The 27,170-nt window shown below is 41.8% G+C and overlaps 2 protein-coding genes across 2 annotated transcripts; both read right to left on the bottom strand.

Moving 5' to 3' along the window:
- Positions 1 to 3,275: 3,275 nt before the first annotated feature.
- On the bottom strand, positions 3,276 to 7,007 carry LOC311292946 (extracellular superoxide dismutase [Cu-Zn]-like; the record flags this gene model as incomplete). Its single annotated transcript, XM_084412779.1, has 2 exons — positions 3,276 to 4,007; positions 6,959 to 7,007. 2 exons carry the CDS (start codon positions 7,005 to 7,007, stop codon positions 3,409 to 3,411), a joined length of 648 nt encoding a protein of 215 aa, XP_084268905.1. The 3' UTR covers positions 3,276 to 3,408.
- A 7,233-nt stretch (positions 7,008 to 14,240) lies between these two features.
- On the bottom strand, positions 14,241 to 26,946 carry layna (layilin a). Its single transcript, XM_084414582.1, has 8 exons — positions 26,868 to 26,946; positions 26,438 to 26,455; positions 19,027 to 19,324; positions 18,794 to 18,951; positions 17,408 to 17,452; positions 16,503 to 16,586; positions 14,732 to 14,834; positions 14,241 to 14,649 (listed from the first exon to the last, which is right to left on the bottom strand). Exons 1-8 carry the CDS (start codon positions 26,941 to 26,943, stop codon positions 14,298 to 14,300), a joined length of 1,134 nt encoding a protein of 377 aa, XP_084270708.1. The 5' UTR covers positions 26,944 to 26,946; the 3' UTR covers positions 14,241 to 14,297.
- Positions 26,947 to 27,170: the final 224 nt, after the last annotated feature.

Below are 27,170 nucleotides of genomic sequence, written 5' to 3'. Positions count from 1 at the left end.
CCCAGCTGCCGGTGATCTCGGATAATTAATTCCTGTTTACGGGGCGCTTACGCTGGTTCAGGCTGTGTAGGTGTTTCACTGTTTAGGTTCCGGGGGAGTCGCGACAAATTTTAGTTCCGCTTTACAGGGGACTGATGTATTTAGTCACCCCGTGACATGAGCCTTGTGTTTATAGCAGTAATCTTGCGGGGTGGACTCATTGAAAGTAATGTAATTGTCTGGTTTTACCTAAGTTTCTGTCAAACACAGAACATAGGTTATGGTGCTTTTGAAGAAAGGGATTGAATATTCAGCAAACCCAAGCTTTTTCATTTGTTCATCTGCATTATATTTGTTTTTTATTTGTTGAACATCAATCAAATTTGTACCCTTAAATGGGTTTGGGAGTTTTTTGTATTTCCTAGTTCGGGGAACAGACACAGTCTCTATGTGATGATACCTAGGTGAAAGAGTCCTTGTGATGGGATTTATCTGACCTCAGTGACGTGAGACAGCTAGCAGACAGTCGGTTTATTCAGTGAAGGATGGAACCATTCGTGGTAGGCTGGATGAGCGGTTCCGGTTCCTGAAGGATTTGGATCAGGGGCTGGGTCTCTCCCCTGACACAGTGGACGAGCTGCACCGCACCACAGATCTAGCTCTTCGGGCCACCAGACAAACTGATGCCTCGATTGGAAGGTTGATGGCAGCGATGGTGGCCATGGAGAGACATCTGTGACTGAACCTGGCTGACATTGGTGAGAAAGAAAAGGCTTTTCTCCTCGATGCCCCGGTTTCGCTATCTGAACTTTTCGGCGCCCCCGTTGAGACGGTAGTAGAAAAGTTCAGAGAGGCGAAGGCACGCTCGGCTGCATTTAAATCATGCATACTCATGCAACATGCATTCATAAATCATAAATCATGCATCATGCATTCACTGCGATCCGAATCCATGCCCAGACAGCCAGGGGGGCCTGGCCCATCCTGGTTCGAGGATTGGAGACAGGGCCAGAGGTTCAGCGTCACCTCTTGCACTCCTCCTCCTCCTACAAGGAGTAGGTTGCAAAGAAGGCGCGATCTGGAAGAAGAGGGACCTGAGGGAGGTGATCCAGCACAGGCGCTCCCAGCGTCAGGGTGAATAACAACCATCCTCTCCTCTCTTCTTCCTGTCCCCCCTATTTTCTTTACCCCAGGTGTTTCTTACAGCAGGCCTGAGGCCTGGACCGATGATGATATTTTCCCATTAAATGGAACGCTTCTGAAGGTCTGGAGCCGGGCTTGGTAGTGAGCGCGCCCCTTCTAGCTTTTGGGTGGTAGGCCTTCATTTTAAGAATGTAATTAAGGCCGCCGCTCTACGAGCAGCATGATGATCTTGTTAGGTCATTATAAGGTTGTTTAAATTGTGTCCATATTTTAAAGCGTTATATTCTGCATCTACATTTTAATAATAATAATAATAATAATAATTTGTTACATTTATATAGCGCTTTTCTGGGTACTCAAAGCGCTTTACATGGAAGGGGGTATATCCTCAACCACCACCAATGTGCAGCATCCACCTGGATGACGTGACGGCAGCCATATTGGGCCAGAACGCCCACCACACACCAGCTTACTGGTGGAGAGGAGACAGGGTGATGAAGCCAATCAGTATATGGGGATGATTAGGAGGCCATGATGGACAGAGGCCAAGGGGCAAATTTGGCCAGGATGCCAGGGTTACACCCCTACTCTTTTTTAGGATTTTTAATGACCACAGAGAGTCAGGACCTCGGTTTAACGTCTCATTGGAAGGATGGTGCTCCTAGACAGTATAGTGTCCCGATCACTACACTGGGGCGTTAGGTCCCACATAGACCAAGGGTGAGCACCCCCTGCTGGCCTCACTAACACGTCTTCCAGCAGCAACCTGGTTTTCTCAGGAGGTCTCCCATCCAGGTACTAACCAGGCTTGCTAACCTCTTACAATAACAAAGGTGTAGGTTGATGACGCATAAGCGGAATTATGGAACTTGTCGTCATGCCGAAGGATCTAATAATGTTTATGGATGAGTGAATACACTGATGTTTTTAACATGACTGTTGTATGAAGCAGGTCACGATTGCTAATGAGAGACAGATATCCGTGCCACATGCGAGTCCCGCGGATATAAAGGAATAAGGACATTTCATTCTACCGATTTACCCGCAAGTGCTGAATTAATACTCACACATACCCCTTTTCCACCAGCATGAACCGGGTGCCAGTTCAGAGCCAGAGCTTCTGCCAGTCTGGAGTTGGTTTGTCTGACGAGCTCTCTAAGATCCGGTTTGCCTTTCCACAAGGTCACTGTATACATCTCATGTTGCCCAGCAATGCTAGCGTGGCAGCACCAAACACAAACACACCAGGCTTGTTCGAGATGGTTCGGCTTCTCGCAGACCGATCGGCTCATGACATCAAAGCACTGCGAAAGCGATCCAAAAGCACAAGGACTCGTATGCTCTCGAAAACACCACGCCGATATTGATCCTCGTTTTAGTTCTCCTTTTGTCCCAAAGTCTGCTTGCCATAGTCCATAATGTTTGAACGAAACAACTCCATGAGCGTGCCACTAGACGCAACGCAGTTGTCGCCGTCTGTCGCCATGGTTACTATGGCAGTACGAGCAGAAACCAGGTATAACGCGGATATTATGTCATTGACAGGCGACAAGTGAACAGGGACGAGCCATTATTTAAAATTGGAATTTCTCTGAAATGAAAAATCTTTGGGAACTTTTGGGATACTGGAAGTACACAACTGCAGGAAATAGATCACACTTTGCAAGTGATTTTTGGTTATTTTATTACAAAAATCTTACATCTTGTAGCTTTAAACACCTTACAAGAAAACCAACACATTTTAAAATAATTTTCTTTGCATTTTGATTCCCTGTTAACTGTAGTAACAAACTGTCAGAATAATATACCCATTTGTTGACATTTAGTGAGAAACCTTATAATTTAGAAAATAAAATCTAATGTCAGAGGTTATGTCTACCTTCAACAATCCTCCCTTGAGATGTAGCCACACCCTCCAGTGTCATATTGCATCAACCAAAACCATTTTATCATTTAAAGAAATCGTGTATCTTTAATTAAAGGCCATTGTCATGCTCTTAAAGCGTTAACCCATTGAGCACAGTAAATCAAACTAAACGGCCCACTTTACCTACATTCACCCCTACATTTAGAGTGCATTTACTATTGGAAGCTATGGCCAAAAAGCCTCTGAAAAGACCAAAAAAAAAAAAAAAAACATGGGAATGTTCAGGTTATGAAATATACTTTACTTTAATGTAGGACACATACAAAGAATACACAAGGTTTTCACCTTGATTATCCCACACATGATTATCCTATTTGAATCTGCCCTTCCACCATATCCGACTCCCTCATCTTTGACTCTCAGTTCCTTCCTCCACATCTTTTCTTGGGGAGCGCTTCAGTCTTCTGCCACAGACTTGGAGTAGTAATACCAATCACACCGAGAGCAATTACCTGTCCAGCATTCCCACTGAGTTTACTCTCCTCATCTGAACCCATTCCCAGATCATCCTCCTCCTCATGAACCACCACCGCACGTCCCAGAATGGAATAAGGCCTAAAGAGCTTGGCGTCTGGAAGCGTCAGGAACTTCCCTATAACTCCTTGCTCGGAAGCAAAGTTGCCCAGGTCTCCAGGATGATGAAGGTGGTCAACGCCATTTGGATTATAATGAGGACCAACAGTGATGCTGCCTTGACTGAGGTCTCCATACTGATGGATGTGCATGGCACGCTCTTCATGATCGTTGGCAGGCAAACCACGGAGGTTGATTTTCACTTCTAAATCTCCACTGGGGAAGAGCTGCTTGAAGAGGATTTGCCCAAAGATCTTTGGCTGGTTACGTGGCAAATTGGGGCTGGGAATTACTTCACAAGTGGCATAGATTGTGTTGTCGAACTCCACGACTTCTGGCTGTGGAGCTTCGGCAGGCAAACAAACTTGATTTTTGGAGAACTCTCCTCCAAAGAGAGGAGCACCAGTATATGCAGCACCAGCAATAGCAGAGGGAATATTAGGATGATTTTCTCAATGTTGATCTTTAAAGCCTACAATGAAGAGTGGATTCAGTGAAATCATGCCGTTTGGTTTAAGAATGTAATATTTTTGATTAAAGGTCAAAGCATTGAGAATGGAAGTTGCATTAGGTAAAATAGCACAAACAGATTAGTTTGCAACAGAAAACCATATAAGAACCCAGACAGCAACAGTGTCTGCCCAGATCCGGCCTACATCTGGGCCGTGTGTAATCCAGGTGTACCAGATGTGGGATGGATCTGGGCCGACACTATGTTGCTGTCTGGAAAACTCTATAATTTTTGAATTACGATGTACCCTTGTGAAAAAAAAAAAAAAAAAAAAAAACCGCTTATTGGTATTGGATGTGTACCTGTAGTATCTTGAAAGTACAATAATAATAATAATAATAAAAATAAAAATAAAAATAAAAAACCTGTAGGTCCACTTGCAGATAATAACACTGATGAATTATAAAAAGCCACTTAAGTGTACACACCGTACACTTTCATAAATGTCACACCTGCCAACCAAAGTGCCCATGATATATACACACACAAACCAATGACACAGAGGTGGATGTAATCACACTAAAATGAGACCAGGCAAAGGTTTATGGAAATGTAAAAGGTCTAGGGAGAAGTGCCCTCTGGTGGCTATCATAGCACTTCTGCTGGCAGGAGTGACATTAAGTACATGTACACTTTAAAAGTAATGTCAAACTAAGAGTTTTACTTTAAAGTACATTATGTTTTAAAAATATTTTTGTTGTGCTTTAAAGACATACACTTAATTTGATCTGTTGTAGCCTACATGTTATTCAATATTAAATATAAAGTTAATATTTTCTGATTCTGATTCCGATATTTTTCACAAGGACAGGTAAAATAAGAGACAATATCTATACTTTTGCTTAAACTAACTTTTTTTAGTTGTACTAAATCAAGTCAGTTGATGAAGAAAATGTAATGGAGAAAAAAAACACGCCTAAAAAGCCTAAAACAGCAAAGGTGCATTAGCTAGGGTGACCATACGTCCTGTTTAACCCGGACATATCTGGCCAGGATTTCGAGATCGCCCTACAGTCACCTTTCTACAGTCACCATTCATTATGTTTACATTATTACGTTATTTGACACTGACACGTACGTGCCAGCTTTGCAGGTCATGCATTCTGATTCACACGGATCCCGATCGAGACGAAAACACAGGAATTTTCTTAGCAATGCTTACACGCACATCAACCGATCACTTGTTTAGCGTTCATGTAAACACTACATTCAGATTAACCAATCGGAATTAATTCAGTACTACTGAATCAAAAGGTGTACATGTAAACAAAATGAATGGCGACGAGAAAGCAAAAGCCGAATCGCGGATATTTTGGGCGATCTCGAAATCCCGGCCGGACATGACCTGGAATATGGTCACCCTACATTAGCGTATAGCTGAAAAGTTGTCCTCAATCCATGTGGAGCCTGAGTATTGCAGTCGCAAAAATACTACAACGCTTAATCCATGTGCAGTCCTGAACTGGGGTTGAGAGAATGTTCCTTTGCAATCACACTTTTGGCTGCTCTTTTAGGAACTCGTGTTGAGCTACAAGTTAACCATGATAGTCTGTAGTCACTAATTAAGTTCACCTGTGTTTCATTTAGCTCCCTGTGTTTCATTTAGCTCCCTTTGTTTGCCTGTTTATATATAGCACTCAGTTTATTCAGTTCTTTGTCTTGCAATTGCACAATGTGTTCTCCAGTGTAGATTATCTCCATTGTTTTGTGTTTATTAAAAGAAGTACTGCTATTCACCTTATTTTCGAACGCGGAAGTAAATATGGGTCCAGTTTCCGGTTTTTGTGCGGCACTTCCGTTTCCTCGCTTCTCTGGGCTAACTAACGATATCGATTGCGAAGGATTATGCAGAGTTGACAGAAAAATGTTACACATGCCGTAGCAGATGAATACAACAAAGAACTAAAGCCCCGCCTCACCCAGGTCGGGTTCTGGACCTGGTTGAAAACACTCATGCATCTAGCTGGTAGATTGCCAAAACTTCGCCGGCGCCTTCAGCACCGCCCTAAACACGGTCGAGCCAACGCTGGACTAAGTTAATATATCTATGGAGGTAGGCTATTTTGTCATGTCAAATGTATTAATAATGTCATCAGAATGCAACCAAAGCACATGATAGCAATAAGTAGATCATAGATGGCTATAAATAATTATAAATCATACAAAATAAATGCCATGATGATCATGCCATGATGACTAGATTTTATACAGGGGTTACTATAATGATTTTGTTTCTCCTTGGAGTTTTTATTCAGACTTCGTAGCCCAGCCACTTTTCTGGTATCGGGTGGTCTTCTGTAGGTCTTGTGTTCACGAAATGAAAAGAACAAACATACGGTCGTTTCTTCAAATGGGCTGCGTGGCGTGTCCGTTATTTCGGCTCCCATGTTAACCGGTTATTTAGAGCTTGCACACTGCCTGCGTGACACGCGCGTCTCAGGGAAAATGCGTGCATGCTAGAAATAGAATCGATGCCTATTTTTCACGCGACACGCAAGCGTTTCGGAAGCGTTTCCAGGCAAAATAGAATAGGAAAATATGTTTGTATGTCATTTTGATATGAATACATATTAATGACATTTTGATGTTTGAATTTAGGTTTTGACATAAATGCAGATATAGCCTAAATGTAAAAAAATATATATATATTATCGATTTTCAAATATTGCACCTGTCAATACAGAACGAAATATTCTGTAGCCTATTTTGCCGTCAATACTGCCGACGTTGTCTTTGCTGCTATATATTTATGTTTAACATTAAGTGCCTTCCACAACTCTCTCCCCATATGTCGAATATATCACCAATGAGGCTTATCATGTCACCTAGCAGCAGCAACGCCTCGTCAGAGACGTTTCTGGTGTGCAAAGACATAGAAAACACCACGCAACAGAAACGCCACGCAGCCAGTGTGTCGCCGGTCGTATAGGGCGCCTGATTATTAAAATGTCAATAATTCGATGATTAAAACACTCCTGCTCCAAGTAAATCTTTCTTTTGTGCCAGTTATTATGACAACCTCTAACTGCACAAACAATCCCGGTCTTCCTCGAAGCCATAACGATGAGTTTGTTGTTACGAACAACGCTCGCCAGTGACCGGAAGTGCCTTACCGGAAGTCTCGCACAAAATACCGTCAACTGGCTGCGTCCGTATTTCCGTTAAAAATAAGGTGAATAGATTCCTCTTCTCTTCATTTGGTGGCTCATTTGTGACTCATTAATTCTTAGTGTACAATTCCACTTGACGTTCATGCTTGACACCACTTCTTATAGCAAATATTCATCTCACATAAGTGAATAGCTGATAGTTCTTCTTTTTCAAGAAACCATTTCTACAGACTCTGATGTACCAAGCCTGACAAGCCTATATTACACATGCAATTGGACTGTTATTTAATTGTCTTTGAAGGCAGAAGTAAAAATTTCTGAGGGAATGATTCTTCTATGGCATTGATGTTAAAATCCCCTTTTAGTAGATTGAATGCAGGTAAGGTGGGACACTTGTCATTTAGATACAGTAGATGTTTATTTCTTTTTATTACTTTTGTTAACTTTAAGGTCCGACTTTAATATTTCATTTTGAATACAGTTGATATGTGTTATTTGCAAGGTATATACCAATAAACATTTTGAGATCATGCACTCCAGACAAATTTCTTTTCAGGTAATCTGACCAACCCCTAATTTATCAAAAATGATCCTGGATCTTAAAAACACATGATTTATTAACACATCACACAAACATATTCCACAGCATATTTAACAGACCCAAAAGCACATCGATAGGCTATGATGAGTAATACTCATCAGTTCACTCAATGCATGTGTAAAGTTCAAAACAACTAGAACATGTTATGTTGACATGAAATTTTATGAAATTTGAATATCAGATATCTTAATGAACTCTACAACATATTACAAATGGAACTACAACACATGCAACAACAAATAGGCTTACAAAAATTCAATAAGAGGAAAATTTAAAATGGTAACCATATTGTAAAACGTTTTTTTCTGTCTGTTTTCTCTAAACACTGTAAATTAACTTAAATTGTGTCCATATTTTAACTTTAGACCTTGGTTCCCTGTTTAGAAAGTATTAAGGGGTATGTTTGATAGGTATTAAATTAGGAATTTAGGGCCCTGAAGTTCCTGTTTTTATAGGTAGGCTTGCATACCTTATCATAGGCCTTCTCTTGTGTTAGGTTTATGTAGTAGGTGGTGCCAATGTGTGTGCATGTGAGCGGCAAAAAGGTTTTGTTCCGCGTGAGATGGCTTCCTCCCATTTGGGTTTGTCTCCTGAGGCCACCGCTTTGTATAAGCACTAACCAAGCGTTGGCCCTCATCGGGCCACCTTGTATTTGTATAGCAGGTCTCCTCTCACTTCTGAGAGTTGTAAGGGGCCGCTCACATATCGCGTCTTTTGCGCGCGCAAGTTCGTTATTTCAAATGTAGCCGCGCGGTATGCGCGCTCATAATGGAAGCGACGCGGTCGCGGTGCGACGCGCTCGTTTTTTCCAAGCGCGTCCGCGCCGCATCGAGATAAAAACATCTCAACTTTTCAGAATGCCGCAAGCGCACCGCAGGTCACGTGACAAGAACCAAGCTTAGCAACGACAGACGCCTCCGGAGCGCAACCACCCGAGCGCTTTGGAAAAAGGAGAACGCGGCGCGCCTAGCGTTTTCGACGCGTTTTTATGCGCGATATGTGAGCGGCCCCTTATGAGACTATGGGCCCTATTTTAACGATCTGCAACGCAAGTATCAAGCGCGAAACGCAAGTAACTTTGTGGGCAGGTATTGGGCGCTGTTGCTATTATACCAGCGGGATAAATGACTCTTGCACCTGATGCAAATCTAAAATGGGTTGGTCTGAAGTAGCTTCATTATTCATAGGTGTGGTTTGGGCGTAACATGAAATAAACCAATCAGAGCAACATCTCACATTCCATTTAAGAGCAGGCGCGCTTGTTCCATGGCGGAATGCTATTATAACGGCGGATTTTTGTCAGGCGCACGCCAGGAGCGGTTCACAGCCGAGGAGGCCGACGTTCTCGTCAGGGCCGTAAAAGACAGAGAAGTGACATTGTATGGGGATGGGAGAAACCCACCCAAATAAGCTTCGGTTAAACAGGCGTATAATAATTTGGGTAAATGTGTAAGCTAGATTTATGCCTATTTTTTCACATCTTCATGGACACAACAATGATTTCCCACGTGTGTTAATATTGTTCCTTGTAATAATGTATGGTTTTCTAAAAATGAGAACTGCTGCGTCAGTGTGTAGGCTAGATGAGATAAGCAAAATGCATGCGCATTGTGCACACACTATATTGATTATGGCCAAGTATGCGCCCTTAAAATAGCATATGAATAACATGCGCAACGCGCCACTGACTTTAGACTAGGTTTATCCTGGTCAGTGGCGGAATTGTTTTCTAAACCTGCAAAATAGCACCAGGGAACGTTTGCGCAACGTTTGCGCCGGAAGTCCGCTGTGCGCGGGTGCAAAATAGGAATGATACATGCGTCGGTGTACAAAGTCAATTGCGCTGGGTGCAAGATAGGGCCCTATAGCTTTGAATTTCAGACATAGGATATTCAAGTGCCATCCCCACAAAGGCTGCCTTAATATCTGGCTTAGGCATGTGTATTAGGAGTTTGTTGGAAATGATCTGCTGAGGGTAGGCTCTTTATATTTAGATCATCTACAGCTTATCTCTGTAAGGTCTAATTTTTTCTAGTCTCCTCTTTCTACAAGAGTCGTATAGCCTAGGCCCGCCTCTGCATTAGGCGATTATGCTAGTAGATGTTATGGGTAGAATAAATAGCAGCATAGGTAGCAGCCTATTCCTAAGCCTCCCATGCAGACATATTCTGGGTGTTGTCAGACCTGTCTCTCTCTGGAAAGAGAGAGTTGGAAGCAGTAATGCTGAGGTCTCCATTTTCAGAGGTGTATATTGTAGCTAATTTCCCAGCTAGTCTTTAGGTTGGATATCTAGGCCCCTTGAATTGGTTTCAAGTCATAACGTGAAAATGTTGTTGGCCTCATAGCTGAGGCCTCCATTTCCCTTGGGATTAATGTTTTTTTGACTACCCACAGCTCTTGTCTATTCACCCTGCACCACTGGAGCTCTTTTTAGTACTCTCTCCCATTGGGACAAGTTTGAGTACACTAACCTTAGAGCCTAAGCATGCCATGGGCTGACGCTTTTGATAATTGAAGTTGTAGGCCTTTCTATAGGCCTCCTCGATAGTCAGGTAATGTAAGATTGTACTCCGCTCGTTTAAAGCATCGATAGCGCTCTAGCTGAGTACACTGTCCATTGGCAATGTAAAGTAGGAAAAACCGGGCCTATAGTATTTATATGAGTACATGATATCTGAGGCTAGTTCTGCTAACAAGTATCGCTATCAAGTAGTAGGCTTTCACAGGCCTCCTTGAAGGTGGTTCTACTATCTTGTGGGTTTTTAGCAGTAAATAAGATCATCACGTTGTAGGCTCCCTTTGAGCCTCCCTGATTCTAGCCCAGAGCCTGGTCAAATATATATATATTATTTTCCTAGCTACCCTAAGTCTGGTTAGAAGGTTGAAGGACTGAAGGTTGCCCAGCCTCCACAATGTTTTAAAGCACTGTGTAGATCCAGGATTGAGTAGAGTTACTCCCCTCGTTTGCAAGGATGCCCGTCTCTATGTTCCGGTTTCACTATTGGTTTTGTGAGAGACTCTGTTTGGGAAAACAGACAGGTTGTTGGCAACACTAGGTCAGTAGATTTGATCAGGTCAGCCCCCCTGGTGGCTTGTGGGGTTGACTCTTATGTCCCCCTCAGAAAGTGACTGGACGGGACTCCTTTCGGACCCCGTGGCCATATTCCCTTAAAGGAACCCCTTCCTTAGCTGTTGGTTCCAAGCCTTTGAGCAGCCTTGGTAGGCCTTCCATTGTTCGGAGGCCTTTTTGAGGCTTATAACTTGGGCAGTGACCATAGGGAATAATGTGACCAAAAGTTTTCTTTGGCGTTTCAGGTTGAAACTGCCAGTTCAGACGTTTTGTCCTGAGCCATAATTGGCCATAATTATGAACTCGCACTGCATGGATGAGGGGAGTCATCGACGCAGTGCGAGTTCCCTTTTGAAAGGGAACGTCTAGGTTACGACTGTAACATCTGTTCCGTGAGAACAGGGAGCGAGACACTGCATCGTTAGCCATGCCTCGGGGCTGCATGCTGAACAGTCCCTTCAGACGAAAGTGGATGACATGTTCTCTAGGCGCCCCTTTTATACTTCCGGGTCGCACTAGTAGTGACGTCATAGGCTGTCGCTGGTCAAATTCGATTGCCGTGATTGGATAGCTTTTCAGACACCGGTTCACGTGGAATCCCCAATCATTCGACGCAGTGTCTCATTCCCTGTTCTCAGGGAACAGAGGTTATAGTCATAACCTAGATGTCATATGACATATTGTTCTCCAGCTGCTTTTGCTGTTCTCCATTTACCACTTTCCCCGGTTAAAACACTGATTGATCGATTACATGAAACATAATACATTTTGGTAATAATTTTGTAATTATTTGTAATAATTGCGGAGATTGTCTGTGATCTTAATCCCGTGCGAATCGGCCATGTCTGTAATTTGTAAAGTAAAAATTCCCCCGCAAATGACCTACCATATTTCGCTGAACACCGAGGTCCTGTGATAATATTAGTCCCGTGCGAATCGGCATCTCTGTGATTTGGCGGGGTCGTTTATAATTTTTTCAAGGTTTTTGTTTCCTGTGCACTTTTTTATCCATCTTTCGCGAAGAATGGAGGCTGCGTTGAAGTGTTTTGATGGTATTTTGGGGGCTGGGTCATATCATATCGCTGTACACCATGATACGATACAACTATACAATTTGCAGAAAGAGAAAGCTGAAAACCATCAGAAGAGCAAAAACAAAAATAATGATTAGATGGAGATGGATGACATGTATAGCAGCATGTGGTAAGGAACATTCTTCTGTTTATGATATATCATACAGCTAGACCTATAATAACGACAAGACATTCCCAAGCAATAGCCTATTGACATCATATCCGGGAGATAAGTCAGTAATTTTGAGTAAAATCACAGGCTTCATTTATCCCGTGCGAATGCGCCACACGAAATTCAGATGTGGGTGGGTAATTTCTAAATCACACGAGGTCCCCAGATAATACTAATCCAGTGTGAATAGGGCTTTCAAAAGTAACCTTCTCTGTCTTGTCTGTCGGTTTCAGTCTCCTCTTTGCTTCTCGACTTTTCACTGTGTGAGAAAATGGATGTGTGGCGTGAGAGCTGGCAGCCCTGTACTACACATGCATGTAACTGACTGGTGATATATTTGCCCAAATATGAAAGTAAATATATTTAGTTTCAATTTCATTCATTTGTTTTTGTTTATTAAGGCTTCATTAACATCACTGCATACACATTACAATATTTGCATAAGAATCTTGAAGGCTGTTTGACCATTCATTATTTCACTGAAAAAGACAGTCTGCAAGAGATTGTCACAGTGTAATTAAGTACTGAGGCCGATACAGCACATCCAGTAAAAGCAGCATAACATGGTCATGCAAACCAATCAGTTTGTGTTCATCCTTCAGAGTTTGGCTTTAAAGATGCATTAAAAACTGGTAAGTGCATTACTGTTCTTTTCGCAATGGTCATAGGAGCCTATGAAAACTAGGTAGATAGTATAGGCTTAAATAAAAAAGGTAAACAAGTGAATGTCAGATAATCATTACCCGTAAACTTAAGATGTTGTTGCATTGAAACTCTGGTAGAGAGTAAATTGATGGTAAATCTGTAGAATTCTAGGAATTAGTTTTTCTCATTCATTTAATACATTTCGGAAATCTAAAACATTCACACATTCCACACATATTAAGGCTCCTTGAGCTCTAGCGCAAACCTGATTTGGTAACCTATCCACTTTTTTTGCAACGCTGAAGAAAGCTATTTTCTTTAAATGTGCGAGACTTCCGTTTCGGTTCATTTATCCGCAATAAACAAATAACTAGAAGAATAACAAAGTCCAGTAAATGGTGAGCAACAAACCAGTGTGTTTATGATTACGATAACTATCAAACATTTTCCTTATAAAGTAATATGCTTATATTGTTATCATTATGACCAAGTTAAAGGTAGGGTAGGCAATTTGTTTTATAAACACTTTTTGATATACTGCTTGAAACTCTTTTCACATCCTGATAGCAATCAATAATAGAAGTGATCTAAATATTAAAACATTTAGGCCTACATATATATTCTGTGGAATTCACAGGACCAAAAAATGTTTGTCCAATCACTGCATTCGGTCTGAACGCCACAAAGAAACACTTTTTACAGTTCCTCCAGAACCAAAACAAGCTTATGCTGCGTTCACACCATGTCGTAACCGCAATTACAAAATGGCAACCCCGCGAAGTTCTACCCGGAGCTGTTCACAGCCTGACTCAGACTTATGCGTTTCTATGTCAACACTATCAACGCCGAAATTAATCTGAAGCAGTCAGGTGGTACAACTAGAGCACACGTTATTTACGTTCATTATTATTGTAATGCTATGCGCTTTAATACATGAGGTAATTTGACACTCTTCTCACGCCGCTTTCAAATGCTGCTTTGTGTGTTCATGTATTTTGAAGGAGGGTGGGATCTCATGCTTTCAAAGCTAGCTTGCTATTGCTAGCCTGTTCGAAATTTCCTACCCTACCTTTAATTGGACATGACATTAACTAACAATGTACGATACTATAGCTGTATACTTTGATACACTCATCACTGGCTGATAACAGAAAATGTACTAAATTTGAGCTTGGAAACAAGCATTTTCTGCAAAGCTGTTTTGAAACAAAATGTGTTGTGAAAAGCAAACTTGAATTGAACATTAAAATACAGGTAAGATACAAGTTTTTGTACAGGTACAATAACTGGAAGTGAATGACACTTGAAGCCTTACACATTCAAGTTACAAATGACCACACTCATTCTTATGTTAAAAATAAAGTGGATACTTGAATTATAGATAATATTGGATATCTGGCACCAAGGAAATACTTGGGCAAGACATCGACAGGTAAGCTATTATCATTCTTAACAAGAGAATACAGTGTTAAATGCTAATGTCATCTTTTATATCAGTAGCCATATAACTCATCCATCCATCCTTGGTCTCTGTAGTATCTCCCGCTTCCACGGCCTTGCAGCGTGTCATACATATCGTTGGTCACAAAGCCGCTCTCAGTGCTGGCCAGTGTCACAAAACCACTTTCAGTGTCCCGGCCTGCCAGGTTGTCATAATCTCCGGTTGGAGTGTCTGGAGAAGAACCCAGGAAGGAAGTGTTTTTGATGTCAGGCCGTGTGCCGGCCAGGTCTGATTCATGCTGCCTTCGGATGACCTTGTAGACGTCAGGGCTCGGGCTGTTGCATCTTTCTCCAGGAGCCCAGTATCCTGGATCCTTTGGAGGGGTCTCAGTCTGTTCTTTCTTCCTGCATACATAGATTATGTTTTTTACTATCAAATTTAAAATGGCAGGCTTTCTTTAGTGAAGAGATCAGTGAAACAACGCACCTCTTTGTGAACAGCTTAAAGCAGAAAACTCCCGTCGCCACAATCAGCAGCAGTAGAAGTGGTATGGTTGGCAGCACAATGTAAGCGATATTGAGAGCATTGTCTGAAAGACATGCAGGATATTGGTTAATATGAAAAGTATACAGCCTTTAAACATCATTCAAAAGTTTGGATTAATGTTTCTAAAAGAAGTCTCTTATGTAATGGCAAAGCTGAATTTTCAGCATCATTACTCCAGTCTTCAGTGCCACATTATCCTTAAGAATAATGTTGAGACAGTTTAATGCTTTTTGTGGAAACCATGATACATTTTTCAGGATTCTTTGATAAATAGAAAGTTCAAAAGAACATAATTTATAAAATAGAATATAAATAGAAATTAAAATGACTTTGTTGCTAAATTATTATGTTCCAAATCGTTATTAGAATTAAAAAAGTCTTTACTGTCACTTTTGATCAATTGAATGCATCCTCACTGAATAAAAGTATCCATTTAAAAAAAAAATCTTACTGACCCCAAAGTTTTGAACAGTGGTGTATACTTTTTTATATTTTACATAAAAAAAAAAAACAGGTATTCAGTTTAGCGGTGTCCAAACATCTAAGACCACGACTGAAAATATGTCTACAATTCTAACTCAAAAGATTTTAGAATAAATTATATTATCAGCATACCCATTTAAACGGAAACTTAAAATTCTTAGTATGGGTTATGTCAATGTGTTTAAAACCTGATGATCATAATATGCAGCATGATTTAAAATGATCCAAAAAGCATCTTGTGCTTCAGCTGAAGCAACAACGTCTGCTCATCTGTATAAAGAGTCACAGGATCAATGACACAAATGTACTTATTGATTAGTGACCTATAAATAGTGCAGAAATATCTGTCTCCAATCTATAACTCATAACAACTCAAACCTGTATGACTTTCATTCATCTTCAAAACGAACAAAGATATAACATTCTCTCTTCTTTTTTTTTTTTTGTCTATCATTTGAAATTTGAAACGGACCATATTTGATTCTCTGTGTCACGAACTGCTCCGAGACACGAAGGTTGAGGATCCAAATGCAGTTTTATTGAAAGGGTAATCCACAATCGTAGTCAAAAACAGGCAAAGTTTCATAAACACCGGGTAATCAGTCCAAACAATAACAGGGTCATAGGGGCTAAGGGGCACAGGCAAAAACAGAGGAAACAGAAGACCCAAGGTAAAGAAAACCAGGAGAATGCTTGGAACTGCAGTGTGACACTAAACAAGACATCACAGATGCATGAGTTAAGGGAAATGTAGTATGTGAGGGAATAACAATAGTCTAATGTGGAGTGCCCTCTGGTGGCTGTCAAGGGCACACCAGCTGGTGACCGTTACACTGGTTGTGTCTGAAACATAGACTGTAAAAAATAGGGGGTCTGAAATTGCCCCCTTCACCCTTATATTGCACATTTTATGTTTATGTGTTTTTATGACCATTTTGAAGTGTCAAAGTTTTGATAACATCTATTGAGGGACAAAATCTCTCAGTTTTCATTAAAATATCTTTATTTGTGGTTTGAAGATGAACAAACGGTTTAGAACGACATGAGGGTGAGTACAAGACAGAAATTAAATTTTTCGAATTTTAATTAGAAACCGTACAACTACTATATGTTTATACCGTGTTTAACTGAAGAAGAAAAAATGCCAGTCTTTTGGACCTACTCTATTTAGTTAATAGGTATCCATGACATGAGAGTCTTCAACCATGTCTGTGAGAAAAAGATTCACCTGGAGGTTCAGATACGACCCTCATGCCATCATCCTTTTCTGTGACAGAGGGGTATCTGGGTATTCTGGGTGTCGGAAAAGCATCTGTAATATACGAGAATTAGGTTTTTGTGTATTATCTGGTGTAAGACATCAATAAAACAGCACATTAAACAAATTAAAAGTATTAAACAAAGAAACAAGCACATACAAATAAACCAATAAATGCAGACTTTCCCATAATTCACAAATGGTGGATTAAAATGAGTCCATCCAACATTAGGCCAGTGGTTCTCAAACTTTTTGACTCCAAGGCCCCTCTTTGTCCAAGACAACATTTGAAAGTCCTGCTATGTAAGCTGATATGTACGTTTGATACTTTTGTTGTAATAAAAATTAATAAAATCAAAAATATCAGTTTAATGATGTACATGTTGTAGTATTTTGTTTTGCATTGTAATTCATATTACCCTTGAGAAAAATAAGTACACCTTAGCATACTTTTAAAAAATAATACTTATTACGAAAATATGCTTAAGGGATAGTTCACCCAAAAACTAAAATTCTGTCATCATTTACTCCCTCCTCAAGTTGTTCCAAACATGTATGAGTGTTTTTCTGTTCTGGTGAACACAAAGGAAGATATTTTGAAGAATATGGATGTCAGTGTTGCCCCACAACTGTTTGGTTACCCATATTCTTAAAAATTCCTTTTTTAGTGAAAAACTTAATGGTGAGTTGGGTGAACTATGCCTTTAAGTGCGAATTGCATGTAATGTAAATCTAAAATTAGTTTTGTTTTAAAATATACTCTTAAATTTGAAGTACAATACAAGTGACATTTTATATGTCAAAATTTTTACTAATTGTTCAAAGGCACTATACACTATACACATTAATAATAAAAAAAAATATATCAAGCTTACCTTTAAATGTTTCATTTTCTGCAGGGATTGGTGCTGGAGGTTTATCTGAAACATCACATGATGACCATGTTATATCACACACTAAACAGGGGTACATTTCCCAAAGATCGCAAGTTCCGTCACTACCAACAGAGCAAAACTTGCGACTATAGTTGGCTAACGATGCTTTTGGGAAACGCACCCCAGTTCTTGTTGCTCTAGGAAGCTCTAATCAAAAATTTAAAATGTGAATGGTAAATGAGAACTTCCCCAAGTCAGGATATTGTGCTCTCCAGATATGTGGACTCTTCTTCAATGTAAGCGAATGGGATTTATATGCTTTTTTTATTGTTTATTAGATCGAAATCATAAGCCTGTTTGCTTTAAAAAATAATAGCACGGCTCTCTTTATAAAGCTGCACTGTTTTCGGTGCAGGATGAGTAACATGTAAGGGATAATGTACATCCAGACAGTTGTTATCACAGAATAAACCCCAACAGGGTGATCAGGTCTTAATTCACCCTGAAGGGGTTTATTCTGTGATAACATCTGGCTGGATGTACATTATCCCGCTTATTACATGGCTACTTGCCACATAAGTAAATAATTAGATATGAAATAGACCATTGATCTGAGTTTAAATATTTGATTAGCTCTTTAAACGCAAAGCTTCCGCAGAGAGAGCAGTTGCTAGCAAGTGGCAAGTTCAAACTAGACAGACATTTAAGGGATATGGTACTGTAATAATAAATAAAATAATAATAGCTAATAAAATATAAAAAACTCAAATCAATATTTTGTGTACAGTTATTTAATTATGTCATCCGGTACCACGGTCTCGCTCTCTTGTTTCATACAAATGCAGCTGCTGCCAATATGCAACGATTGTTTTGTACACTGTAATGGATTATAAGATAACAAACAGGTGTCGATTTTAAAACAGTTTAATCTCAAATTAATATTTCTTTTATTCATTATTTATGTGGCAAAATACTGTGTAATAAGTGGTATGACTGTACCGTATACCTTAAATGACCGTAGAGTTTGAACTTTGAACTTGCCACTTGCTAGCAACTGCCTTCTCTGTGGAAGCGTAATAAGCAGGATAATGTACATCCAGTCGATTTTTATCGTAGAATAAACACCTTCAGGATGATGCAAGACGTCCTGATGACCCCGTCAGGGTTTATTTTGCGATAACAACCGGCTGAGTCCATTATACCTAACATAACATACCGCTGGATGGCACAATTGACCAATCAGAATCAAGTATTACACAGCGCCGTGTAATTAACAAGTTTAATGCTTGGGTTTGTTCAAATCACCAAACTAAGAACTGTATGAGCAATATCATAAGTAAAATGAATTGACTGAGAAATCATTTGAATAAAATATGCCATCCCAACCTTTGGTGTACTTGCAGATAAAGTTGTTTTTGGTTTCACAATTGTCGTCATTCCACTGGAACATGTAAGGACCACCCTGACCCGGAGGAGCAGAGGGCTGATGATACATCACTACACACACCTCATACCCACAAGAAGGCTCATCCAAATGCCAGTTCCTGTCACACACACAAAACAATAAGCAAAAGGACCTACATAGGGAATGTGTCCATCAAATGCAGCTCTCGTCACACCTGAAGGTTGCTTGGCTTCCATCCAGCCAGTAGTATTGAGATGGGCAGTCTCCGTTTTTCTCCTCATAGTCTTGATCCCTACGAAGCCCAATCCAAAAGTCACCATCTGATGCTTTTAGTTCATGGATGAAATTTTCTATCAGTCTCTGCTCAGTCTTAGACTCAATACTGAGAAGGTCTCCGCCATCACTCCTGCAGGCTCGACTTGCATCTTCAAAGTTGAGTTTACGTCGGCTGTCCTGAAAGTAGGCAATTTTATAGCAGGGCTTCTCAGTGCCACGCTTGCATATCTGTTGACCTTAAGAGACACATTATAGATGTTAGAAAAGACACCGTAATGTAAATACACTACTCACAATAAGTTAGGGATATTGTTACTTACATGAGTGCTATTCCTATTTGGTCTGAATTTTAATGAAATAATTAAAAGTATCCTTTGATATTACTAATAATGAATGAGAAGAAACACCATTTTCATTAGTGTAATATTTATTACCCCAAGAATGTAGACAATAACAAGGGTAGCCCCAAATAACAAAAATTGACAATGTCAGTAGCGGGTGTTTCCACCATTTGCCGCAATGACAGCTTGACAGCGACGTCTCATGCTCCTCACTAGCCTTATGATGTTGTCCTGAGGCAATGCGTTCCACTCTTCCACAAGTGCTGCACGCAGTTCTGCCAGGTCACGTGGGGGTGGGGTACGATCATCCAGTCTCTGCTTCGGCTGGTCCCAAACGTGCTCCATGGGGTTCAGGTCAGGGGACATTGCTGGCCATACCATATGAGGCACTCCGACTTCCTGAAGTCGAGCTGTGACAATTCTGGCACGATGTGGTGGAGCATTATCATCCATGAACAGAAAGTTGGGGGTGTGCTGGCGGAATTGGGGGATGATGATGGGTTCTATGATGTCTCTGAGGAAAGAACGTGCAGTGACTGAGCCATCTACAATAACCAAATCAGTTTTGCGCTGACTGGTGATGCCTGCCCAGACTGTTACACCTCCTCCACCAAAGCTAACCCTGGGGACCATGTTGACCTCGGCGCATCGCTCACCTCGCCTTCTCCAGCAACACTGACGAGTGTCGGGTCACCTTGCACAGAAATGATGGTCGTCAGCGTTGCTGGAGAAGGCGAGGTGAGCCCCCACACCCCACATTTTTGGTGTAATAAATATTACACTAATGAAAATGGTGTTTCTTCTCATTCATTATTAGTAATATCAAAGGATACTTTTACTTATTTCATTAAAATTCAGACCAAATAGGAATAGCACTCATGTAAATAACAATATCCCTAACTTATTGTGAGTAGTGTATATTGAAATATATTGATTCATCCCATGGACTTTTATTTAGAACACTTAAAGGTGCTCTAAGCTATATCACGCGTTTTTTAGGGCAAACATTTTTTTGTCACATACAGCACACATCTCCTCACTATCCACTAGCTGCCTGTCCCCTGAACACACTTAAAAAAAACACGGTCTCTGTAGACACCCCAGGCTCCACAAACGGCAAGGAAAACAAACTGGGCTAACCCGCACCACGAAACACAACAAACTGTTCCAGCCAATAACCGACAAGAAGGATTTGGGGTTGGGGTTTGGGGGGATAGTGCGCGGATGAGGAGGAGGGAGGGTCTAGCTAGCCTCCGTTTTGTTTGGTACTTTAAATGTCAACAAGAAGTGACATCACCCAAAATCACTTAGAGCAATCGCCCTCAAGTTGTTGAACACAAAAGAAGATATTTTGAAGAATATAGGCCAAACAGTTGATGGGCCCCACTGTTACGATATTATGTGACACCAAGCTGTGCGACTTTGGTGTTTCTAGTTTATCTTGTATTGTTTCTGCCGCTGTCCATTTTTTACTTTCTTTCGCAGGTGATGTGCTGATCGGTCGCCTGATTGGCTGTCAACCATCTGAGAGGAGGGTTTTGGCGTGCTGACGTCTGCAAGCGAGATCCAGTCATATGGTTACCGGAAACCCGGGAACTATAAAAGGAGTCATGAACGCACTAGACGGCGGCGGCCTTTTTGTTTGTGAACTTGACTTTGTGTGCAAGCTTGATTTTGGTTTTTGCTTGTTTTCAATTTTTGAGAATTTATCAAGCTCTGTTAATGTGCTTAAAGTCGGTCATATGAGATCTCGTTGTGTTGCCGTCCTATTCTTTTTATCTAAATGTTTGAGAGCGGTAACGCTGTGTTTTTGGAATGATAAAGGAAAAGGAGAGATGTCACGTGACTTACATCGCACTTAGGTTTATTTTCTGTTCAAATACACTACGTTAAGGGGCATGTGCCATTCGTTGTACTTTTGTTTTTGATAGTTAGAGTAGGGAAGTATACAATGTCTCGGACGTCGAAGACTTTTCCTTTCTACATTTTTCTTTTGTATTTGTTAGGTTAGTTTAAAACGGCATAGAAAGATTATTTTGTTTTATTCATTTCTTTGAGTTGGCACTGTCCAGTTATTCCCTTTTCCCCTCCCAGGTCTGTGATAGTAATATAATTTGCTGGTTTGTTTGGTTTACTTTTGATTGTAAATAACTTTAATTGTTTCTTTATTTATCTATATATATATGTTCATATATAGATATATCCTTTGACTGGTTGCACATAATAAATGTGTTCAAACGTTCTGCTGCTTCCTGGTTTCACTAATTTTCCAGTGTTCCAATAGTAAGTATTGTTGATGGGTGACATAATGTTCCCCTTCTACCTTCCTAGACTTTTAAAACCATTAAGGGTCGTAACACCCACTGACTTCCATAGTATGAAAAAAATAAAATAATAATAAATACTATGGAATTCAGCCCATCAATTGTTTAGTTACCTGCATTGTGAGTAAATGATGACAGAATTTTAATTTTTGGGTGAACTATCACTTCAATAATTTTGTATTTAGAAAATGAAACAAAAACAAATGTGGAGTGGAGTGTGTCTCAATCAGCTCCCTAGTTCAGTAGTCAGGGCACTGATCAGGGAGTCTGCCATTTTAAAGGCTGTCTCAATTGAAAAATCCTATTAGTGCACTGAAACGTTCGCTCCCTAAAGAAAATACCCAAAATGCAAGGTGAAAACCAGGGAGCTCACTATGTTCCCCTAATGGAAGTTCTGAAGCACGAAACATAAATCATGTGAGCCAATTTACCACACACAATGCATGTGATAAATGTTTTTTCTTTAAAACCATTATTTAATTATATTCCAGCATAAACATACATCACTAGGCAGGTAATGAACATAATCTAGCTAAAATGTATAATTTATTTATGGCTGAAATGATGCATGTACATGTAACAAGCAAAGTATTTTATCATTATGTACTTTAAATAACATTAAAAAATAATGTTGGAAAGATATCAGTTCTGTTTTTTTTTTGTTCATAAATACCAATAGTGATGTTTTACGAGGACATTGTCATGTAGCCATAAATAGTGTCAAAGTGTCCCAATGTGAAGTAAACCAGGGTCCTTACTGTCCTTAATTTGTGTACACGATATACTGATTCATGGCCTAGGAAGCTGGGATTGAGACGCACCTCATATCTCAAAAAGTACATGCAATACTTTTAATGCTTATCTAAACCTTAAGAGATGTATTTTTACTATACTCATGTATGGATTTACTGTACATGAAGTCAAAGGGGAAAACATCTCTGGTTACTATCGTAACCTAGGTTCCCTGAGAGGCGGAAACGAGACATTGCGTAGCAACGCTGTGGGAACTCCTCCCTTCTCCACTTTTGCTGAAATCTTATGGGCTAACGTCAGCTTGGAACAGGCTCGCGGGCAGTATAAAATGCACGGACGCGACAATTGTGTCAGAATCACGACTTAACTGAACAGCTGATCAAACAGCGAACATGCCGGCTAATGCAATGTCTCGTTCCCACCTCTCAGGGAACCAAGGTTACAATAGTAACCGGAGACATTCCCTTTCGAGAGCGGTAACTCTACATTGCATAGCAACGCTGCGGGAACTGTATTAAATCCCGCCGTGAGAGTAGTGAAGATAAGCCCTGAGAAACTGGGTCAAGCTACACCAGCCACGGAAGAGACAGACAGTCAGCCAATAGCCGCACTAGGAGTGCTCGCATCTGATAGGCGGAACTAGACCAATGAGACATCAGTTCCGACCCTATACAAATTTGCATATCCCTGACAGGGTAAACAGCGCTCTGAGCTTCAGCGTCATGCAAGGATGACGGCTCAGCAGATAAAGCGGGCAGGGAAAAAACCTGTGCTTTGAAAGGTGTAGAAAGTGACTTCGGCACATAGCCCCGTCTCGGCCGGAGAGTGACGGTGCAGTCGCCGGGTCCGAAACAGATACAATTATCGTTCATCGAGAACGCGTATAAGTCTCCAATGCGCTTCGCAGAGGCGAGAGCAAGGAGTAAAGCCATTTTCAGGGAGAGCTCCTTCACCGCAATCAAAGCTAGGGGCTCGAACGGCGGTAGAGAGAGAGCCCTCAAAACTAGAGCTAGATCCCACGGCGGCACAGATGGCGGCCGTGAAGGACAAAATCTCTTCGCTCCCCTGAGAAATCTGGTCACCAGAGTGTGCTTACCGATTGCCTGTCAACCGGGAAACGAAAAAAGCAATAGCGGCCACATACACCTTCAGCGTGGATGTCAAACTCCCGCTGTCTGTGCTGTAGGAAGCGCAAAACATCCAACACGGAACAAATCACCGGGTCGATATCGATGTCCTGGCACCATTTTGCTCAAACTCCCCATTTTAGAGCGTTAAGGTGCCTAGTAGAAGGCGCGTGTTCCTCCGCGAGTGTGCCCTGCACTCGTGAATGCAGAGTGTCTCGCTCATTTAATGTCCCTGAAGCAGCCACACATGAAGGTTCCACAGCTCGGGCCTGGGGTGCCTTATCGTGCCGTTTGCCTGAGACAGCAGGTCCTTCCTGAGGGGGATTTGCCATGGGGGAGCCACCATTATCTCTCTCAGGTCCGCAAACCAGGGCTGGTTCGGCCAGTTCGGGGCCACGAGGATCACTGACGCTCTCTCCTCCCAGATTTTGCATAACACCATAGACAGAGGCAGAATCTTCACCGGGACATAGGCAGAATCTTCACCGGGAGGGAACGCGTAAATCCTGGCTTTCGGCCAACGTGAGCTCAGAGCATCTCCCATCAGCGGAGAGTGAGATAGCGAAAAGAACGTCTGACAGTGAGGGTTCTCGCTTGTGGCAGACAGATCCACGTCCGCCCTCCCGAATCGATCCCAAATCATTCGCACCGATCCGGGGTGAAGCCTCCACTCTCCTTGAGGAATCCCGTTCCTCGAAAGCATGTCCGCTCCACGGTTTAAGAGACTAGAGATATGCACCGCTCTGATGGAGAGAAAGTGTCGATCCGCCCACAACATGAGACTTGCCGTCTGTTTGAAAAGAGCTCTGGAGCGCACGCCACCCTGGCGATTTATGTTCGAAACCACAGACATGTTGTCGGTTCGAATCAGTACATGCTGCTGCTCCAACCTCGACCGAAAAGCTTCCAGGGCTAAGGACACCGCCTTTAATTCCAAACGGTTTATGTGCCACTCTCTCTGTGACTCCGACCACAGACCTGAGTCAGGCACGCCAAAGCACACTTCTCCCCAGCCTGAGGTCGATGCATTCATCGAGACCATGGTGTGTTGCGTCACTATTCCCAAAGGCACTCCTGGGCTGAACATATCTGGGTTGGCCACGGTCTCAGTGCGCTGATGCAAGTGTGAGTGACCGGAATGCGCGTCTGACCTGAAGACCACGCCCTCGGCGGGACTCGAGTTTTCAGCCAAAACTGCAGCGGCCGCATATGCAGCAGGCCCAGTTGGCACACTGAAGAAGTCGCCGCCATCAGTCCCAGAAGCCTCTGAAATTCCCTCAGTGAAACAGACCTGCCCGGTCTGAAATGGCGAAAAGTCGATGAAATTGTCTCTATATGCTCTTGAGAGAGGTGGGCTCGCATTGCCACCGAGTCGAAACACACGCGCAGATATGTTATAGTCTGACTCGGGATAAATACGCTCTTCTGCACATTCACACGCAGTCCCAGCGTATCCAGATTGCGAAGCAGCGTTTCCACGTGACTGATTAGCACATCCCTTGAGTGAGCTAAAATCAGCCAATCGTCCAGATAATTCAAAATGTGCATTCCGCTCATTCTGAGGGGATAAAGCGCTGCCGCTGCTTCCACACACTTGAATATCCGTGTTGAATTATTCCCAGTAGCCACGGTGAAACGCCCGGAATAGCCCTCCACGCGTCTAGGAAATGACACAGTGGTCGCGTTGTAGTTATGGGCTGCGACTCCGCGCTGCTCTGGGGCAGGGCGAGTGACACAGTGTTGGGTGTAAGAGGAGGAAAAAGCTCTTTTTGTGAAGGGATACATGTTTTTATTGTAGAACTCACACAGACACAGCATTTACACAAACATTGCATTTGTCGCCTACAGGAACATAGGGGACACGATGCAGAACATGACGCTTAGAGGGCGGGGCCTCCAGCGAACTGACTCTCTCGCGACGCGGGCTTCTCCTCTGACCCTGATGCTTCCTCCCAGGTCCCGTCCACTGCTTGCGGCGAACATCCGGTACGGCGAGCAGTGGGCGCACATGAAGCCCGTGAAGGCCGCCTCGCCATGGGCGAGGCCCAGGCAGGCGACGCAGAACTCATGTTCGTCGGGCGGGTCTATGGGGCCCGCACAAATTTGGCAAGTTGACGCCATCGCGTGCTTAGAGAAAAAGGTCACTAGTCCTCCTAGTGCAACTTCCACAATGGCAGCGTGAAGAAAGAGATTCTGACGCAATTGTCCCGTCCGTGCATTTTATACTGCCCGCGAGCCTGTCAGTATTTGCATACTTTGTGACAATTGGCCAGTTGTTCCAAGCTGGCATTAGCCCATAAGATTTCAGCAAAAGTGGAGAAGGGAGGAGTTCCCGCAGCGTTGCTATGCAATGTAGAGTTACCGCTCTTGAAAGGGAATCCATGGTGCAATGCTTTAGCAGTCTTAAAGTAACAACAGCAATGACAGCACTGAAAAGTGAGACTGAACTCAAGTGCATTGTCAGTACAAAATGTCGGCCAAATGGCAATCTTTTTTTCTCAGCAAATCCAGGGACTCCCAATTTAAAATAAATAAATAAACAAATAAATAAATCCCTTTCACAAAGAACATTAACAACATCGTGTAGCAGATCATTACTCAATTGAAAAAAGTGCTACGGGTTTGTGAAATAGACTACAAGTAGCCTACCTTTCCGTGAGTGTAAAATTTAAATAAAAAATTAAACGTAATTATGTTTCTGTTATGATTAATTTTCGCTCTATGGATACCATATAAATATATAGAAATGAGATGGACTATTATTTAATTTAGAGAAAGCCATTAGTGTCTGAGGCAGAACATACCTCTGGGCTCGTAAATGTCTGCACCGCAGGGAGGATGGACAGCACATCGGGTTTACAAGTGGTGAAGAGAGAAAACAGCCACTGTTAAAGCATCATCTAAAGAAGTCACTCACTCCCTGTATTCAAGCATCTAATTCAAATTACTTGAACAGGAAAACGAACGAGTCTGATAGTTAATTGAGCGAAAACAACAACAACAAAGTCAATGAAAACCCTAAAATAGAAAACGGTTTCTAGCATAGACTATTATAAAGAACCTCAGGTTGTCAAAAGGGCACATACTGCAGTATAGATTAAAGTAATATATAAAATCTGACTTGTTCAATTTAGCAAGCTTTTCCTCCAAATATTACTACATATAGCCTAGATTTTAATATTTTAAAATAGGTTAGTCGAATGCAAAATGTTCTGTCTTAAATGTGCAACTCACCGCCCAGAATCTTTGACGCGCACGCGGAGATGCTGAATAAAACCAAAACGCAGGCACATTTTCTCGTCAGTTCCATTTTATTACATTTGATCAAACTTCCATGGGTCTTAAAAGTAATTTCACGAAGACAATGGGATTCCGCGAAAATAAAAAAGGAACATCCAACACCAGGAGGGCTTCATCCAGTAGAAAACGAATCACCTGTCCCGTTTTCCGCTGAAATCTTTGTGAACATCCAGAGAGGCAGCTCAGAGTGAGACGAGGGCGCGTGATTGAACCATAAACACACAGACGAACATAACA

The sequence above is a fragment of the Rutilus rutilus genome (assembly GCF_951802725.1).
Source record: "Rutilus rutilus genome assembly, chromosome: 7".
In the NCBI taxonomy this organism is placed as follows: domain Eukaryota; kingdom Metazoa; phylum Chordata; class Actinopteri; order Cypriniformes; family Leuciscidae; genus Rutilus; species Rutilus rutilus.
Note: the sequence above shows the minus strand (reverse complement) of the source record. Positions and strands in the feature narration are given on the sequence as shown.

What these genes read in the sequence shown, in the direction of transcription:
- layna (XM_084414582.1), bottom strand. Translation starts at nt 26,943, where the DNA reads ATGGAACTGACGAGAAAATGTGCCTGCGTTTTGGTTTTATTCAGCATC. An exon ending in AGAAAATGAAACATTTAAAG is followed by an intron (nt 16,587 to 17,407) that starts GTAAGCTTGATA and finishes CGTATATTACAG; the next exon opens with ATGCTTTTCCGACACCCAGA. An exon ending in TTTAAGCTGTTCACAAAGAG is followed by an intron (nt 14,650 to 14,731) that starts GTGCGTTGTTTC and finishes CTATGTATGCAG; the next exon opens with GAAGAAAGAACAGACTGAGA.